This window comes from Bos grunniens, chromosome 10 (assembly GCF_055505025.1).
Source record: "Bos grunniens cultivar Pamir isolate PY7600 chromosome 10, Bosgru_T2T1.0, whole genome shotgun sequence".
In the NCBI taxonomy this organism is placed as follows: Eukaryota; Metazoa; Chordata; class Mammalia; order Artiodactyla; family Bovidae; genus Bos; species Bos grunniens.
In genome coordinates, this window is record NC_141174.1 from 86,390,898 (window position 1) to 86,409,324 (window position 18,427).

Consider the following 18,427-nt stretch of genomic DNA (forward strand, 5'->3'; position numbering starts at 1 on the left):
CTGTCACATGGCGCAACATGGGTGAACCTTGAGAACATTATGCTAAGTTAAATAAGCCAGTTACAAAAGGACAGCTATTATACAATTTCACTTATATAAGGCTGCTGCTGCTGCTGCTAAGTCACGTCAGTCGTGTCAACTCTGTGGGACCCCATAGACGGCAGCCCACCAGGCTCCTCTGTCCCTGGGATTCTCCAGGCAAGAACACTGGAGTGGGTTGCCATTTCCTTCTCCAATGCATGACAGTGAAAAGTGAAAGTGAAGTCACTCAGTCGTGTCCAACTCTTAGCCACCTCATGGACTGTAGCCTACCAGGCTCCTCCATCCATGGGATTTTCCAGGCAAGAGTACTGGAGTGGGGTGCCATCACCTTCTCCAATAAGGTAGCTAGAATAGTCAAATTCTTGGAAAAGGGGGGAGTAAGGAGTTATTGTTTAGTTGGTACAGTGTCGGTCTGGAAAAATGAACAAGTAAGTTCTGCAGACAGATGGTGGTGATGGTTCACAACAATGTGGATTTACTTAATGCTTCTGAACTATACACTTAAAAATGATTAAAGTGATAAATTTAATATTATGACTATTTTACTATAATAAAAATGATATTGTAAAGCAATACAGTCTTATATGAACAATTGTTTATATTGTTGAGTGAAAAAAGGCAGTGTATATAGTATATAATCCCATTTTGTTTTTAAAAAATGTGTGATGAATGTGTATATGCAATCAGTTATAAGGCAGTATAGAAAAATGCAATGGGTGATTTTTGCTTTCTTTTTTAAACCATTCTATATTGCCTAAAATGTTCATAGTGGGCTATTACTATTATTAAAAAGCAACAAACCAATTTCTTTTTTCAAACATGGAAAATAACAAAGGAAAGTTCTGGCTTCTCGTGAGTTGAATCAAGGGCATTTGTCTGCCTGTCAGTGTCCCACCCTCTCCCCCAACAAAAGGGAGATGAGGACCAGAGACGGGGCAGGGAACCCACAGAGAGAGAGAGAAAGGAAGCTGTCAGCCTCACCTGGAGACACTGGCCCAGTGCTGGGCAGTCACTGAGACGGGCCGTTCCCTTTGTCCCTCCCTCTGAGTCCTCCTCCCATCCCACAAAGGATGCTTACCGTCGACGTCATACACCTGGAAGAGGAATTTGAGTTTGTCCATGGGGCTGCCGTGGATAAGCAGGGTCAGTGCCTTCTGCAGCTCCTGAAGTGTGATGGTGCCACTTCCATCCGAGTCAAACAGGACAAAGAATCTCTCAGCAAAGAAAGACTGTGGCCAGAGGAGGACGGAAGATGGGTACAAATTGGCCATGGAGCCTGGGCTTGGAATTCATTCACTCTGTGTGTGTGTGTGTGTGTGCGTGTGTGTACGCATGCCATGGGGTGGTGGGATTCAGGGAGGACTCAAGTGACTGAAAATAGCCTGTGGTCTGCCCAATGAAGCCACACTAGGGGACAGTGTCCATGGCCCATCCTGTCAGCTGAGAACAGCTCTGGGCTCTGGTAGGAGAACTGTTCAGATCCCTGGAGTGAGGATAGGCTTGTGTCTGGGTCCTGGGCTCCCTTCTGGCTCTCGGGCCTGGTAATTTGCATAGGCTCTCTGTCTCCATAACCCACCACTCTCATCAGCCTTACAGTCCAGACCTCTGGTGGCCCCTTACTCAACATGGGGAAGAGGTCAAATTGAGTGTCCCCCTGCAGGCTCCTCCCAGGTCCTGTCTTTTTCCCCTTAAGGTGACCCCGAGGGACAGTGAAGCCAGGAAGGATTTATAAAGAAGGTGCCACTTGAATACCTGTCTTTGCCTTGTTGTTTGGGCTGCCTATAGCCTACAATTAAATGTTCTTAATGTAGAGTTGTTCTTAACAGCACTTGTTCTCAGTTGCTGGTGCACTCACTCCATTCATCATTCAACCATCCATTCATTCAAGAATCGTATCTGCGGAAGCCCCTGCTTGCCAGGCAGGCCTTGTGTTAGGCACTGAAAACACAGAAATTAAGAAGACAGGCTGGGTCAGTGTCATAGATATCCACCGAGATCCGCTCCTTGAGGCAGGGAGAGGAGCCTGAGGGCTTTAGTGTCTGATCTAAGTTCACAAGCATGAGGTTCATTGCCGGCAGTCAACCCCACCTTGGCTTCACTCTTTTTCACCTGGGTCCCTTTAGTAATGCCTTTATCACTCTCCCGATATCATTCTACCATCCTGAATGGCCTTCATCTTAAGATATCTTACAGCTCCTATTAGGCAGAAGGCCTTTTTTCCCTTCCCCATATTGACTATGAAAGGATACAGCGTTTAGCGTTCAAAGCAGTGCCCCTGGTACCAGCAAGTGAGGGGCCCTCCCATCCAAACAGGAGCATTCAAATGCTCCTTGTCTCACTCCCATCAAGGATACAGGCCAGCCCAGAGGACACCTGTGGAGAGGCTGGCATTTGCAGGCTCATGCCACCCTCCTCTCTGCTAATGTCTCCACTTTTTGTCAGGCATGCAGGCTGTTATGGGGATGGGCAGAGGATCCATGACACCGAGAGAGAGGACTGGGGATGGTGTGGCAGTGCAAACAGGACTTTAATGGATACAAACCGTGGAAAATTTTGTTTGATTGGCAGGAAACTTAAGTCTTGGCATCACCTCTGCCCATGAGGCTGGTAGTAAATGTAAGGTCAATAATATTTCTTAAGATTTGACAAGCTACTGATTTCCAACTTCATGTTTTGTTTGGAAGATCCCAGGAGGCCATGGCTACCACCATTGATGGAAGGGCCCCACAAAGACAGAAATATCCTCTGGCCCTGCTAAGGAGTAGAGCCTCAATCCCAGAGGAATCTGAGAAGCAACTTTCCCTTCCTTGTGAGGTACTGTGTCCTGCAAACCAGATTGCTCCCCCTCTATAAAATATGAGCACAGGGTCCCCACTTCTGGAGCAGACACTTGCCTCTTTCACCTTCAGGGCTTTTTTGAAGTCTTGCAGGTTGATTTCCCCATCTTCTCCCGCAATGGTCTTAAACTGGTGCGTCACCCACTGAAGCCACTTGGCATCCTCCTCGGCATTCATGGTGCTGGGAGACAAAGGAGACAGGTGTGGGTGTTTGGGGTGTCCAAGGGCTCAGGAGGCCTCACGGTGGCCCCAGGACCTCTGTCTTCCTCCAGCTGGGGTCTCGGGCTTCCCATGTGGTTGAACTAGCTTCAGGGTGGGAGCTGCTTCTTGATGTCTTTAAGTCTCTTCTTCCATCTAGGGCATTGGCTGACCCAGGCTTAAGTCTCTTTAGGTTCTGGGATGACAGGGCCCCAGTGAACTGGGCCGCAGACTATGGGCTTAAGTTCAGAGAATGGCTCGCTCCATGGGTGTTATTAACATGGTGACAGTGACATCCCACCTCACATTTACCTGGCTCTTTACTGTGTTCCGAATCCTTCCCACTCACTCTTTGCTTTGGTCCTTGTTACCGAATGTAAAATATACTCGACTGCTCTGAGCTTCCTTCCTCCCTAAGACATTTTACAGGGCGGAAACAGGCTTAGAGCACTTCAGTTATTTAGCAGAATTTATTCAGCAGGTCAACTCCAAGGCCAGTGCTTTTCCCATCAAACCCAAGAACCTCCACCCTCTGCCTGAACATTTCAAGTATAAGCCATGCGAGGGCTGAGACCAAGAGCTTGACTCTCTGGGTCCAGGATGTATCAGCAATGTCACAAGGGCACCAGCCATCTTAAACCCTCACAGATGGGCTAACTATACTGTGATGAGAACAGAAATTAACACTTTCTGTGGCATCAGAACCCAGCAATCCAAACTTGAGTCAATGAGTAAGAATTTATGTCATCTTATTCTCTAAACTTCCTTTGTGAGAAATGCTTTTGTCTATATCCCATGGTTTAATATAACTTTAAATCAATCTTCGTTATCTGCAGATTCCATATATGGAAATAAGCCTACTTGGGAAAATTTGTAACCCCAAATCGATCCTTGCAGCATTTCCGAGGTCACCGTGGACATGGGTGAAGTGGGAATGCGTTTCAGTCGCTTGATGTGCGTGTTTCCTGTTGAGGTCAACACAAGCGACGGTCTGCCTGCTTGTCTCAGCGCTCAGACTACAAACAAACGGCTTTCCCACAATCTATTTAGAGCTGTGTGTTTCACATTTTTGCACTCTTCATTGGTGATCTTGCTCTTTAAAGTGGCCCCCTGGAGTAACACGAAGCACTGCCTAGCGTCCCTCAGCACGAAAGGCTGCGGTCCGCCTTATGCAGACGTTACATTGTTAGATACGCTTTGTTCAGACACGAGTTCTGGTGCTGTTGACCATAAGGTCTATGTTAACGAATCAACAATTTCTGCTTTTAAAGGAATCTTTAACCAGAAACACACATAAAACAAAACTATGTATTGATCATTATATGAAAACTTTGTGCTCATCAGCTGGGAGGAATCAAATCCTGTATTTATTTCCCCTAGGAGTAAAGGTACAGGATTTCCTCATTCAGGAAATGTGACTTTACAGAATACAACTACCACAAAAAATGAGAATTAATCGTATATATAAATAAGATTAAAAATAAATGAGTTACAGTGAAATGAGTCAGAGAAAGACAAATGTTTTATGATACCACTTATATGTGGAATGTAAAAACTAAAACATACTATGAACATAATGGAAAAGAAACAGATCCACAGATATAGAGAACAGACTAGTGTTTACCCATAGTGAGAGGACGGGTGGAGAGGAAAGACAGAGGTAAGGGGTTAAGAGGTACAAACTACTATGTATAAAATAAGCTACAAGGATATAGTGTACAACACAGGGAATGTAGCCAATATTGTTAACTATAAATGGAGTATAACCTTTAGAAAAATGAAATAAATGGGCTAACTTTCACATAAGACACTAGAAAAAGAAAAAAACACACACATACATGAATAGAAGGATAGACTCAAGTATAAAATCTGAAATTAAGAAACTAGAAAACGGGAAAAAAAAGGTCAAAATGGTAAACTGATGTTGGTTACAGCAATGGTTTTACAGATGCATGCATATGTCAGTTCAGTTCAGTTGCTCAGTCATGTCTGACTCTTTGCAACCCCATGAATTGCAGCACGCCAGGCATCCCTGTCCATCACCATCTCCCGGAGTTCACTCAAACTCATGTCCATCAAGTTGGTGATGCCATCCAGCCATCTCATCCTCTGGCGTCCCCTTCTCCTCCTGCCCCCAATCCCTCCCAGCATCACAGTCTTTTCCAATGAGTCAACTCTTTGCATGAGGTGGCCAAAGTATTGGAGTTTCAGCTTTAGCATCATTCCTTCCAAAGAAATCCCAGGGCTGATCTCCTTCAGAATGGACTGGTTGGATCTCCTTGCAGTCCAAGGGACTCTCAAGAGTCTTCTCCAACACCACAGTTCAAAGGCATCAATTCTTTGGCCCTCAGCCTTCTTCACAGTCCAACTCTCACATCCATACATGACCACAGGAAAAACCATAGCCTTGACTAGACAGACCTTTGTTGGCAAAGTAATGTCTCTGCTTTTGAATATGCTATCTAGGTTGGTCATAACTTTCCTTCCAAGGAGTAAGTGTCTTTTAATTTCATGGCTGCAGTCACCATCTGCAGTGATTTTGGAGCCCAAAAAAATAAAGTCTGACACTGTTTCCACTGTTTTCCCATCTATTTCCCATGAAGTGGTGGGACCGGATGCCATGATCTTCGTTTTCTGAATGTTGAGCTTTAAGCCAACTTTTTCACTCTCCTCTTTCACTTTCATCAAGAGGCTTTTGAGTTCCTCTTCACTTTCTGCCATAGGGGTGGTGTCATCTGCATATCTGAGGTTATTGAGATTTCTCCTGGCAATCTTGATTCCAGCTTGTGCTTCTTCCAGTCCAGCGTTTCTCATGATGTACTCTGCATATAAGTTAAATAAGCAGAGTGACAATATACAGCCTTGACGTACTCCTTTTCCAATTTGGAACCAGTCTGTTGTTCCATGTCCAGTTCTAACTGTTGCTTCCTGACCTGCATACAGATTTCTCAAGAGGCAGGTCAGGTGGTCTGGTATTCCCATCTCTTCCAGAATTTTCCACAGTTTATTGTGATCCACACAGTCAAAGGCTTTGGCATAGTCAATAAAACAGAAATAGATGTTTTTCTGGAACTCTTGCTTTTTCCATGATCCAGCGGATGTTGGCAATTTGATCTCTGGTTCCTCTGCCTTTTCTAAAACCAGCTTGAACATCTGGAAGTTCACGGTTCATGTATTGCTGAAGCCTGGCATGGAGAATTTTACTAGCGTGTGAGATGAGTGCAATTGTGGGGTAGTTTGAGTATTCTTTGGCATTGCCTTTCTTTGGGATTGGAATGAAAACTGACCTTTTCCAGTCCTGTGGCCACTGCTGAGTTTTCCAAATTTGCTGGCATATTGAGTGCAGCACTTTCACAGCATCATCTTTCAAGATTTGAAATAGCTCAACTTGAATTCCCTCACCTCCACTAGCTTTGTTTGTAGTGATGCTTTCTAAGGCCCACTTGACTTCACATCCAGGATGCCTGGCTCTAGGTCAGTGATCACACCATCATGATTATCTGGGTCGTGAAGATCTTTTTTGTACAGTTCTTCTGTGTATTCTTGCCACCTCTTCTTAATATCTTCTGCTTCTGTTACGTGCACACCATTTCTGTCCTTTATCGAGCCCATCTTTGCATGAAATGTTCCCTTGGTATCTCTAATTTTCTTGAAGAGATCTCTAGTGTTTCCCATTCTGTTGTTTTCCTGTATTTCTTTGCATTAATCGCTGAAGAAGGCTTTCTTTTCTCTTCTTGCTATTCTTTGGAACTCTGCATTCAGATGCTTATATCTTTCCTTTTCTCCTTTGCTTTTCACTTCTCTTCTTTTCACAGCTGTTTGTAAGGCCTTCCCAGACAGCCATTTTGCTTTTTTGCATTTCTTTTCCATGGGGATGGTCTTGATCCCTGTCTCCTGTACAATGTCACGAACCTCCATCCATAGTTCATCTAGCACTCTATCTATCAGATCTAGGCCCTTAAATCTATTTCTCACTTCCACTGTATAATCATAAGGGATTATATGCATTATAATATTATGCATATGTCAATACTCATCAAATTGTTCATTTTAATAAAAGTACATCAATTATCCCTCTGCTGCTGCTGCTTAGTCACTTCAGTTGTGTCTGACTCTGTGCAACCCCATAGATGGCAGCCCACCAGGCTCCCCTGTCCCTGGGATTCTCCAGGCAAGAACACTGGAGTGGGTTGCCATTTCCTTCTCCAATGCATGAAAGTGAAAAGTGAATTATCCCTCAGTATAGTGAAAAAAGGGCTTCTTCCCTGGTGGCTCAGATGGTAAAGAATCCGCCTGCAATGCAGGTGAACCAGGTTTGTTCCCTGAGTTAGCAAGATCCTCTAAAGAAGGGAATGGCTACCCACCCCAGTATTCTTGCCTCAAGAATCCCATGAACAGAGGAGCCTAGAAGGCTACTGGAGTCACAAACAGTCCATGGAGTCACAAACAGTCGGACATGACTGAATGAATAAGCATGCATGCACATAGTGAAAAAAACAAGTTGGTTCTATGAAAATACTAAGTAAGAAAGCATGATTAGAGAAAGTGAAAAAATAAAATATTAATATTGAGAAAGGCAATAGAATCCAGAATCAGCAACAGAAATACGAGTATTGTGTGCAACTGATTGGTGAACATAGAGAAATGAATTGATTTCAAGAAGTAACACTCTGAACAGACAAATAATCATTTAAATAGTTAGTAAGAGGGTTAAATGTCAACATTTAAAGTAATGTCAGGCCCAGCTTGTTTTCACAGTTGAGCTTTCTCTAATCTTCAGAAAATAAGTTCAATGTCAAACCATCTCAGATTGTAGAAAATGATGGTAAGATTATTTTACCATCATTTTCTAGTTTATTTTACAAAGCTAGCATTACCCAATCCCACTGAAGACAGCATGCAAAAAGAGAAAATTCTAGACAAGTTTCACTTACAGAGATACAAAACTCTAAAATATAACCTAGTTAAATCCTAAAGTTTACTTAAAAAATTAGGGACTTCTCTGGTGGTCCAGTGATTAAGGCTCCAAGCTTCCACTACAGGGGTGAGAGTTCGATCCCTGATCAAGGAACTAAGATCTCACATGCCACATGGCAATGCCAGAAAGTAAAAATCAATTATCATCATTATCAGGAAGGACTTACTTTAGTAATATAAGTGTGGTTCACTTCTAAGAAGTCTATCAATAGCCCTCTGCAGCCCAACAGGGCAGTCTCCTAAGAGCATGGTTCTCAGACCCTGGTTAGTGCTTGTCAGAAAAGGGGGAAGCTGGTGAAATGCCCATTCTGACTCACCAAATTCGGAGCAGGGCCCAGGAATCTGCATATGTAAGCAGCACCCTGACTGTCTGTGACCCACACAACGTGGCCCAGGCTCACACCTGGAGAAGCAAGGCCCTGAGGGTTGAACAGCCTCACCTACGACTTCTCTTGGGACCCCACAGGAAGACATTCCACAAAGCAGAGCGAATTCTAGGAAACAGGCTGCACACAACGGCTAACCTAGGGAGCATGGGGGCAGGGTATCCAATGTTAACCTCTCTCGTCTCAGAAATATTAGTGTGCCTGGCCTACAGGATGAGAAAGGAAACTCTGCAAAGGGGCTGGGGAAGAGACAACTGGTGGGAAGTAAAGAGTGAGGAAGGGTGGGGAAAAGGAGGTGGTCCTCGACAAGAAACCGGGAATCTGCAGGTTTCAGAGCTCAAGGGGAAGCTGGTGCTGATGAGAGGCCAGAACTGTCCCCAGGAGACCAGGTTCTTAGGTCCACTGGCCCCAGTGTGTGACAGTGTCCTCATCTGTGTGTTCGTGTGTGCTAAGTCACTTCAGCTGTGTCCAGCCCTTGGCAAACCCATGGACTGTAGCCCGCCACGCTCCTCTGTTCATGGGGTTCTCAAGGCAAGAATATTGGAGTGGGTTGCCATTTCCTTCTCCTGGGGATCTTCCCACCCCAGGAATTGAACCCATGTCTCTTACGTCTTCTGCATTGGCAGGTGGGTTTTTTTTTTTTTTTTTTAATCACCAGTACTCTTGCCTGGAAAATCCCATGGGTGGAGGAGCCTGGTGGGCTATAGTCCATGGGGTCGCACAGAGTCAGACACAACTGAGCGACCTCACTTTCACTTTTCACTTTCATGCACTGGAGAAGGAAATGGCAACCCACTCCAGTGTTCTTGCCTGGAGAATCCCAGGGATGGGGGAGCCTGGTGGGCTGCCGTCTATGGGGTCGCACAGAGTCGGACACGGCTGAAGCGACTTAGCAGCAGCAGCAGCAGCAGCAGCAGTGCCACCTGGGAAGCCCTCTTCACCTGTAAATGTGACAGTCAATCCTTCAACCAAGGGTTGCCACGCGGACCCAATGAGATTCTATTTCAAAAGTGAAACTGGTGAACACTGCACAAATGTTAGGTATGGTTATTAGTCTGGTTATTAGATTTGGCCAATTGCTTATTTTATAGGTGAGAAAACAGGCCCAGAAGAGGGCAGGTGACTTGCTCAAGATTGTACAGCTTGCTAGCAACCAGACAAAAGCATGCTCAGGTCTCCTTACTTCTGCCACAGGTAGTCTACCCTTTGCGGACCCCCAAAAGAATAAGCACTCCTGCCTTTCCCTTGTCCCTGGCATGGAAAGTGAGACAAATGAGCCACTCACCCTCTGAAGCCTTCAGAGTCTGTCCAGGCTGTGTCTCCTGGCGCGCTCATCTTCTTCGCTGTCTTTTAGACCACAGGTCCCGGAAAGGCTGCTGTCCGTATAGCAGCCTGCGTCCTGAAGCCCACAGTTTATCTCTCCCCAGCTACTCTTCCTGCCTTTTCTAAAAAGCTGCTCACACCCACAGCTGCTCACTGAGTCATGTGCAGGCTGGTGGCCAGGTTGTTTCAGAGAAATTTTATGAAGGAAGCCTGGTACAGAGTAGGGCAAGCCTTTTCCTGGGAATGATGTGGGCTATGTTCCATCCAGTCCAGTACCTTCCACCTTCCCTCCCTCAAGGAGACTGGGCAGGTAGGAGATCTAGAAATGCACCATGAAAAAAAGTGCTCCATGAGACTTCATGGCCCACAGTCCCATCAGTTACCAACAAAAATGCTGAGGACTTCACACATGGTGCCTGACTGAATATGTAACTCAGCCCTGCTTGGGGGTGTTAGCATGATCACTCTGCTGATATGGAAAGTGAAGCTCAGAGAAGTGAAGTAACATGTCCAGGAGGCTCGGCAAGAATTCAATCTGGAGATTGCATTTAACCATGTGGGGAGTGCAACTCGGACCCAGTATCCTGTGTAAAAATAAGTTGGAACACTCATCTGTAAGGGGTTTCTGTCCAAGGGGTCTGGGGGAAATCGGTGGTCTGCAAGCTCTGTTTGTTAAAACACAAAAAGAAATTGTGCAGTCATTTAGATAAGGCCACCCTGCAATTAAAATTCCAAGTGCTTTTCACTTCTTCTCCTGTCTGGTAAGACGTCAGCTCAGGATGATACTCCTAGACATCTGTTGCGCATTAGGACCTCCTATTGGTTATTTTAGATATTCCTGGTTCATTTCCAAAATGAGGGAAGTAATTATTGCTTTGTTTTAAAGAAGTTTCTCCAATTGTTTGGCCCCTGGCTTGGAAAATCCCATGGATGGAGCAGCCTGGTAGGCTGCAGTCCATGGGGTCGCTAAGAGTCGAACACGACTGAGTGACTTCACTTTCACTTTTCACTTTCATGCATTGGAGAAGGAAATGGCAGCCCACTCCAGTGTTCTTGCCTGGAGAATCCCAGGGATGGCGGAGCCTGGTGGGTTGCCGTCTATGGGGTCGCACAGAGTCGGACACGACTGAAGCGACTTAGCAGCAGCAGCAGGATATTTAAAGGGCTCCTTGAGTGACAGTCAAGGTAGCCCCTGAACCTGAAATGCTCCCTCAAATCCCTCTGCTGTCGCTCACATGCTCCTCTGCTCACAGGCTCAGCAGTTCTCATTTAACTAAGTCCCAAGGGAAGACGAGTTCTGTGGAACTTATCTGGTGACCTTGGCAAGTGCTTCCCTTCCAATGTGACAAGAGATCAAATCTATTGGGTCCAAATTGTTTAAGACAGAGAATCAGAAAGGATAAAGAGCATCTGTTTTTCCTTCAGGGAGAACCGTCCAGGTTTTATGATGTGATGACAACAATCTATGAGTTCAGTCTTTTGGTTTTAGTTTATTAGATTTGATTTGCTTTTCTTAAACTCAGGACTGGAGAGACTTCAGGGTCATAGAGTTCACTTGATTTTAAAAAGTAAGCTTTACTGAAATATTTGAGCTTTTTTGTTATTCAGTTGCTCAGTTGTGACCCTGTGGCCTGCAGCACGCCAGGATTCCCTGTCCCTCACCATCTCCCAGAGTTTGCTCAAACTCATGTCCATTGAGCTGGTGATGCCATCCAACTATCTCGTCTCTGTCATCCCCTTCTCCTGCCTTCAATCTTTCCCAGCATCAGGGTCTTTTCCAGTGAGTTGGCTCTTCACATCAGGTGGCCAAAGTATTGGAGCTTCAGCTTCAGAGTCAGTCCTTCTAGTGAATATTCAGGATTGATTTCTTTTAGGATTGACTGGCTTGATCTCCCTGCTGTCCAAGGGACTCTCAAGAGTCTTCTCCAACACCACAGTTCAAAAGCATCAATTCTTCAGTGCTCAGCCTTCGTTATGGCCCAACTCTCACACCCATATATGACCACTGGAAAAACCATAGCTTTGACTATATAGACCTTTGTTGGCAAAGTAGTATCTCTGCTTTTTAATATACTGTCTAGGTTTCTCATTCCTTTTCTTCCAAGGTTCAAAATTTCAAGGCTGCAGTCACCATCTGCAGTGATTTTGGAGCCCTTAAAATCTGTCACTGTTTCCATTGTTTCTCCATCTATTTGCCATGAAGTGACGGGACTGGATGCCATGATCTTCATTTTTTGAATGTTGAGTTTTAAGCCAACTTTTTCACTCTCCTCTTTCATCTTCATCAAGAAGCTCTTCACTTTCTGCCATAAGGGTGGTGTCATCTGCATATCTGAGGTTACTGATATTTCTCTTGGCAATCTTGATTCCAGCTTGTGCTTCTTCCAGCCCAGTACATTTCACATCATGTACTCTGCATGTAGGTTAAATAAGCAGGGTGACAATATACAGCCTTGATGTACTCCCTTTCCAATTTGGAACCAGTCTGTTGTTCCATGTCCAGTTCTAACTGTTGCTTCTTGACTTGCATACAGATTTCGCAGGAGGCAGGTAAGATGGTTTGTTATTCCCATCTCTTTCAGAATTCCACAGTTTGTTGTAATCTACAAAGTTGAAGGCTTTAGCATATTCAATAAAGCAGAAGTAGATGTTTTTCTAGAATTCTCTAGCTTTTTCTATGATGCAATGGATGTTGACAAATTTATCTCTGGTTCCTCTATCTTTTCTAAATCCAGCTCGAACATCTGCAGGTTCTTGGTTCACATACTGTAGAAGCCTGGATTGAAGGCTTGAAGGATTTTGAGCATTACTTTGCCATCATGTGAAATGAGTGCCATTGTGCGGTAGTTTGAGCATTCTTTGGCATTGCCCTTCTTTGCAATTGGAATGAAAACTGACTTTTCCAGTCCTGTGGCCACTGCTGAGGTTTCCAAATTTGCTGGCATATTGAGTGCAGCACTTTCACAGCATCATCTTTGGATTTGAAATAGCTCAACTGGAATTCCATCACTTCCACTAGCTTTGTTCATAGTGATGTTTCCTAAGGCCCACTTGACTTCACATTCCAGGATCTCTGGCTTTCAGTATAATAAATACTTATTTCTTGTTTACTTAAGTGCAGAGTGGTGTTTTGCTGATGAATCCTCTTAACCTAAAACCAAAAGTAAGTCTTTTGGCAGAGCACTGTACTAAAAAGACAGCCAATCAAACCAACAGTAGGGGGATTTCATTCTATAAGAAGTGAAAATAATAGACGTTAAGCATGTTTAGAATCCTCAAAGAAAGGAAAGAAAAACATCAGTTTAAAAAAAAAGAATAAGAACTTAAATAAAAATGGGCAGAAATTAAACCAGCCCCGTTGGTATGAAGAAAAGACAACTAGAAATATGGAGAAGAATGTGGTTATTAAACATTTAAATAATTCAATAAATAAGATAATTTTTAGTCTACACATAATTGAAGAGTAGATGTACAATTCCTAAGATAGTATTGAATAATTCACTTGGAATAATTTTGTAACTTCTTTTCACTTACTAGCATTTACATTTCTCCATACTATTAAATATGACCATGTCAAAATGTTGTGAACTAGTTTTCCGTGTTTGGACAGTTAACTTTCTTATATTTATTCCATTACTATAAACAAATTTGTGAGAAATCTTGTTATTAAATCTTTGTCCAAATTTCCAATCACTCTCTAGATCGCATTCCCAAAAGACGAATTACTGAAGTATGAAACTGTCTAAGTCTTTTGGTTACAGACAATAGCCAAATTGCTTTTCAAAGATCTTAAACCAATTTTTCAGTCCCACCCATGTTTGAAGAAAATGTCTATTTTACCAAACACTTTTGAATACTAAGAATTATTCTTTAAAATATTTGTCCATTTCGCAAAAAAAATACTGCTTTCAATTTTTATTCACCTTAGTCTGATTAGTAACAAAGTGAAACACCATTATGGAAGGAAAAATATGAAAACTTCTTTCCCTCATTTTTCTGAGTGAAGTAGGACATAATTTCCGGTAGAGGGGACACAGCACTTCATTACACGCCATGCTCCCAACTGGCTGCTTTTTGCCAGAAAGCATTTTTCTTCTACATTTTTTGTCAAAGGCATGATGTCTTCACTCCAGCCCTATAACAGATGATTTAATTCTTGGGGCTGATGTTAAGTTCTGAGTCTGTAGCTCCTGGATTTTCTCTGCTTGCTGTAGAGTGGGAACACTGCTACGGCCACCTTCCTCCACCTGGATGAGTCAGGAAAAGCAGCTGACGCGCTGACAAGCCGTGCGGAAGGCAATAGGTCACCTGCCTGTGCTCCTTCCCGTGGCCTCCTGTGCCCTGGAGCCTGCATCCCCTCGCCCATTCAAGGATGGTGACCCCATGCTTTCTGCAGTGTTTTCCCCTTCTCGGCTGGATCGTTCTTTCTCCAGCTAGTGCCCAGTTTCTCCTTAATAGCAAAGCTTCTTGAAAGAGTTGCTTATACTCAGTCTCATTTCCCCCCTTTTTTTGGAACCCATTCCAATCAGATTTCTACCCCTCTAAGCCCAGGGGTCACAGCAGCATGTGATGAAGGTGAGTTCCTTTCTTGAACCTCTGTCCTCTCTTGACTTCCTGAATCCCACCCTCTTCTGGTTTCGAACTCACTGTCTCCCTTTCAGTATCCTAACTTATTGATATACCTTGCTCTTTTTAAAAATATATAAATTTATTTGGCTCTGCCTGGTCTTAGTGCCTCTGCTGAAAAGGCTTCACCTCTGTCCTTGCTTCTTTGCATCACTTCAGATGAACCAAACTTGCATTTTGGATCCTTGACCTGGCTACAAGATAAGGCAAGAAGCAGCAGTCCTGGGAGGTGTATGCCAGAATAAGTCCTTTTTGGAGGTCACTGAGTAACCGTACTGTGGCTGCACGGGCGCAGGAGGGCCTAGAGGAGATATCCCACCTTGAAGGTCAGGAAGGGCGGCAGTGAGGAGATACCCCTCGTCCAAGGTAAAGAGCAATGGCTGCGCTTTGCTGGAGCAGCTGTGAAGAGATACCCCACGCCCAAGGTAAGAGAAACCCAAGTAAGACGGTAGGTGTTGCAAGAGGGCATCAGAGGGCAGACACTGAAACCATACTCACAGAAAACTGGTCAATCTAATCACACTAGGACCACAGCCTTGTCTAACTCAATGAAACTAAGCCATGCCCATGGGGAAACCCAAGATGGGCGGGTCATGGTGTTGAGATCTGACAGAATGTGGTCCACTGGAGAAGGGAATGGCAAACCACTTCAGTATTCTTGCCTTGAGAACCCCATGAACAGTATGAAAAGGCAAAATGATAGGATACTGAAAGAGAAACTCCCCAGGTCAGTAGGTGCCCAATATGCTACTGGAGATCAGTGGAGAAATAACTCCAGAAAGAATGAAGGGATGGAGCCAAAGCAAAAAGAATACCCAGCTGTGGATGTGCCTGGTGATAGAAGCAAAGTCTGATGCTGTAAAGAGCAATATTGCATAGGAACCTGGAATGTCAGGTCCGTGAATCAAGGCAAATTGGAAATGGTCAAACAAGAGATGGCAAGAGTAAATGCCGACATTCTAGGAATCAGTGAACTGAAATGGACTGGAATGGGTGAATTTAACTCAGATAACCATTATATCTACTACTGTGGGCAGGAATCCCTCAGAAGAAATGGAGTAGCCATCATGGTCAACAAGAGTCCAAAATGCAGTACTTGGATGCAATCTCAAAAATGACAGAATGATGTCTGTTCATTTCCAAGGCAAACCATTCAATATCACAATAATCCAAGTCTATGCCCCAACCAGTAACACTGAAGAAGCTGAAGTTGAACGGTTCTATGAAGACCTACAAGACCTTTTAGAACTAACACCCAAAAAAGATGTCCTTTTCATTATAGGGGACTGGAATACAAAAGTAGGAAGTCAGGAAACACCTGGAGTAACAGGCAAATTTGGCCTTGGAATACGGAATGAAGCAGGGCAAAGACTAATAGAGTTTTGCCAAGAGAATGCACTGGTCATAACAAACACCTTCGTCCAACAACACAAGAGAAGACTACACATGGACATCACCAGATGGTCAACACCGAAATCAGATTGATTATATTCTTTGCAGCCAAAGATGGAGAAGCTCTATACAGTCAGCAAAAACAAGACAGGAGCTGACTGTGGCTCAGACCATGAACTCCTTATTGCCAAATTCAGACTTAAATTGAAGAAAGTAGGGAAAACCACTAGACCATTCAGATATGACCTAAATCAAATCCTTTATGAGTATACAGTGGAAGTGAGAAATAGATTTAAGGGCCTAGATCTGATAGATTGAGTGCCTGATGAACAATGGAATGAGGTTCATGACATTGTACAGGAGACAGGGATCAAGACCATACACAAAAATAAACTCAAAATGGATTAAAGATCTCAACGTAAGACCAGAAACTATAAAACTCCTAGAGGAGAACATAGGCAAAACACTCTCTGACATACATCACAGCAGGATCCTCTATGACCCACCTCCCAGAATATTGGAAATAAAAGCAAAAATAAACAAATGGGACCTAATTAAACTTAAAAGCTTCTGCACAACAAAGGAAACTATTAGCAAGGTGAAAAGGCAGCCTTCAGAATGGGAGAAAATAATAGCAAATGAAGCAACTGACAAACAACTAATCTCAAAAATATACAAGCAACTCCTACAGCTCAACTCCAGAAAAATAAATGACCCAATCAAAAAATGGGCCAAAGAACTAAATAGACATTTCTCCAAAGAAGACATACAGATGGCTAACAAACATGAAAAGATGCTCAACATCACTCATTATCAGAGAAATGCAAATCAAAACCACTATGAGGTACCATTTCACGCCAGTCAGAATGGCTGTGATCCAAAAGTCTACAAGCAATAAATGCTGGAGAGGGTGTGGAGAAAAAGGAACCCTCTTACACTGTTGGTGGGAATGCAAACTAGTACAGCCACTATGGAGAACAGTGTGGAGATTCCTTAAAAAACTGGAAATAGAACTGCCTTATGACCCAGCAATCCCACTGCTGGGCATACACACTGAGGAAACCAGAAGGGAAAGAGACATGTGTGCCCCAATGTTCATCGCAGCACTGTTTATAATAGCCAGGACATGGAAGCAACCTAGATGCCCATCAGCAGATGAATGGATAAGAAAGCAGTGGTACATATATACAATGGAGTATTACTCAGCCATTAAAAAGAATACATTTGAATCAGTTCTAATGAGATGGATGAAACTGGAACCTATTATACAGAGTGAAGTAAGCCAGAAAGAAAAACACCAATACAGTATACTAACGCATATATATGGAATTTAGAAAGATGGTAACAATAACCCTGTGTACGAGACAGCAAAAGAGACACTGATGTATAGATCAGTCTTATGGACTCTGTGGGAGAGGGAGAGGGTGGGGAGATTTGGGAGAATGGCATTGAAACATGTATAATATCATATATGAAACGAGTCGCCAGTCCAGGTTCGATGCACGATACTGGATGCTTGGGGCTGGTGCACTGGGACAACCCAGAGGGAGGGTATGGGGAGGGAGGAGGGAGGAGGGTTCAGGATGGGGAACACAGGTATACCTGTGGCGGATTCATTTTGATATTTGGCAAAACTAATACAACTTGTAAAGTTTAAAAATAAAACAAAATTAAAAAAAAAAAAAGAAAAGACCATCCCCATGGAAAAGAAATGCAAAAAAGCAAAATGGCTGTCTGGGGAGGCCTTACAAATAGCTGTGAAAAGAAGAGAAGCAAAAAGCAAAGGAGAAAAGGAAAGATATTCCCATCTGAATGCAGAGTTCCAAAGAATAGCAAGAAGAGATAAGAAAACCTTCCTCAGCGATCAATGCAAAGAAATAGAGGAAAACAACAGAATGGGAAAGACTAGAGATCTCTTCAAGAAAATCAGAGATACCAAAGGAATATTTCATGCAAAGATGGGCTTGATAAAGGACAGAAATGGTATGGACCTAACAGAAGCAGAAGATATTAAGAAGAGGTGGCAAGAATACACAGAAGAACTGTACAAAAAAGATCTTCATGACCCAGATAATCACAATGGTGTGATCACTGACCTAGAGCCAGGCATCCTGGAATGTGAAGTCAAGTGGGCCTTAGAAAGCATCACTATGAACAAAGCTAGTGGAGGTGATGGAATTCCAGTTGAGCTATTTCAAATCCTGAAAGATGATGCTATGAAAGTGCTGCACTCAATATGCCAGCAAATTTGGAAACCTCAGCAGTGGCCACAGGACTGGAAAAGGTCAGTTTTCATTCCAATCCCAAAGAAAGGCAATGCCAAAGAATGCTCAAACTACTACACAATTGCACTCATCTCACACGCTAGTAAAGTAATGCTCAAAATTCTCCAAGCCAGGCTTCAGCAATACGTGAACTGTGAATTTCCTGATGTTCAAGCTGGTTTTAGAAAAGGCAGAGGAACCAGAGATCAAATTGCCAACATCTGCTGGATCATGGAAAAAGCAAGAGAGTTCCAGAAAAACATCTATTTCTGCTTTATTGACTATGCCATAGCCTTTGACTGTGTGGATCACAATCAACTGTGGAAAATTCTGAAAGAGATGGGAATACCAGACCACCTGACCTGCCTCTTGAGAAATTTGA

The 18,427-nt window shown here is 43.6% G+C and overlaps 1 protein-coding gene across 6 annotated transcripts in view; it reads right to left on the bottom strand.

The window, feature by feature from the left end:
• The window catches only part of NOX5 (NADPH oxidase 5), a 65,719-nt gene that overhangs the window by 34,348 nt on the left and 12,944 nt on the right, over positions 1-18,427 (bottom strand). For 4 of the 6 annotated variants that reach the window (XM_086322796.1, XM_086322797.1, XM_086322800.1 and 1 more), the window contains exons 2-4: positions 9,726-12,914; positions 2,937-3,060; positions 1,121-1,271 (exon numbers count right to left, since the gene is read on the bottom strand). In XM_086322796.1, coding sequence (XP_086178922.1) covers positions 1,121-1,271; positions 2,937-3,060; positions 9,726-9,775 — 325 coding nt within the window. In that variant the 5' untranslated portion in view covers positions 9,776-12,914. Of the gene's footprint in view, positions 1-1,120; positions 1,272-1,794; positions 1,987-2,936; positions 3,061-9,725; positions 12,915-18,427 lie in introns of those variants that run through there. The other 2 variants (XM_086322798.1, XM_086322801.1) reach the window with 2 other exon arrangements.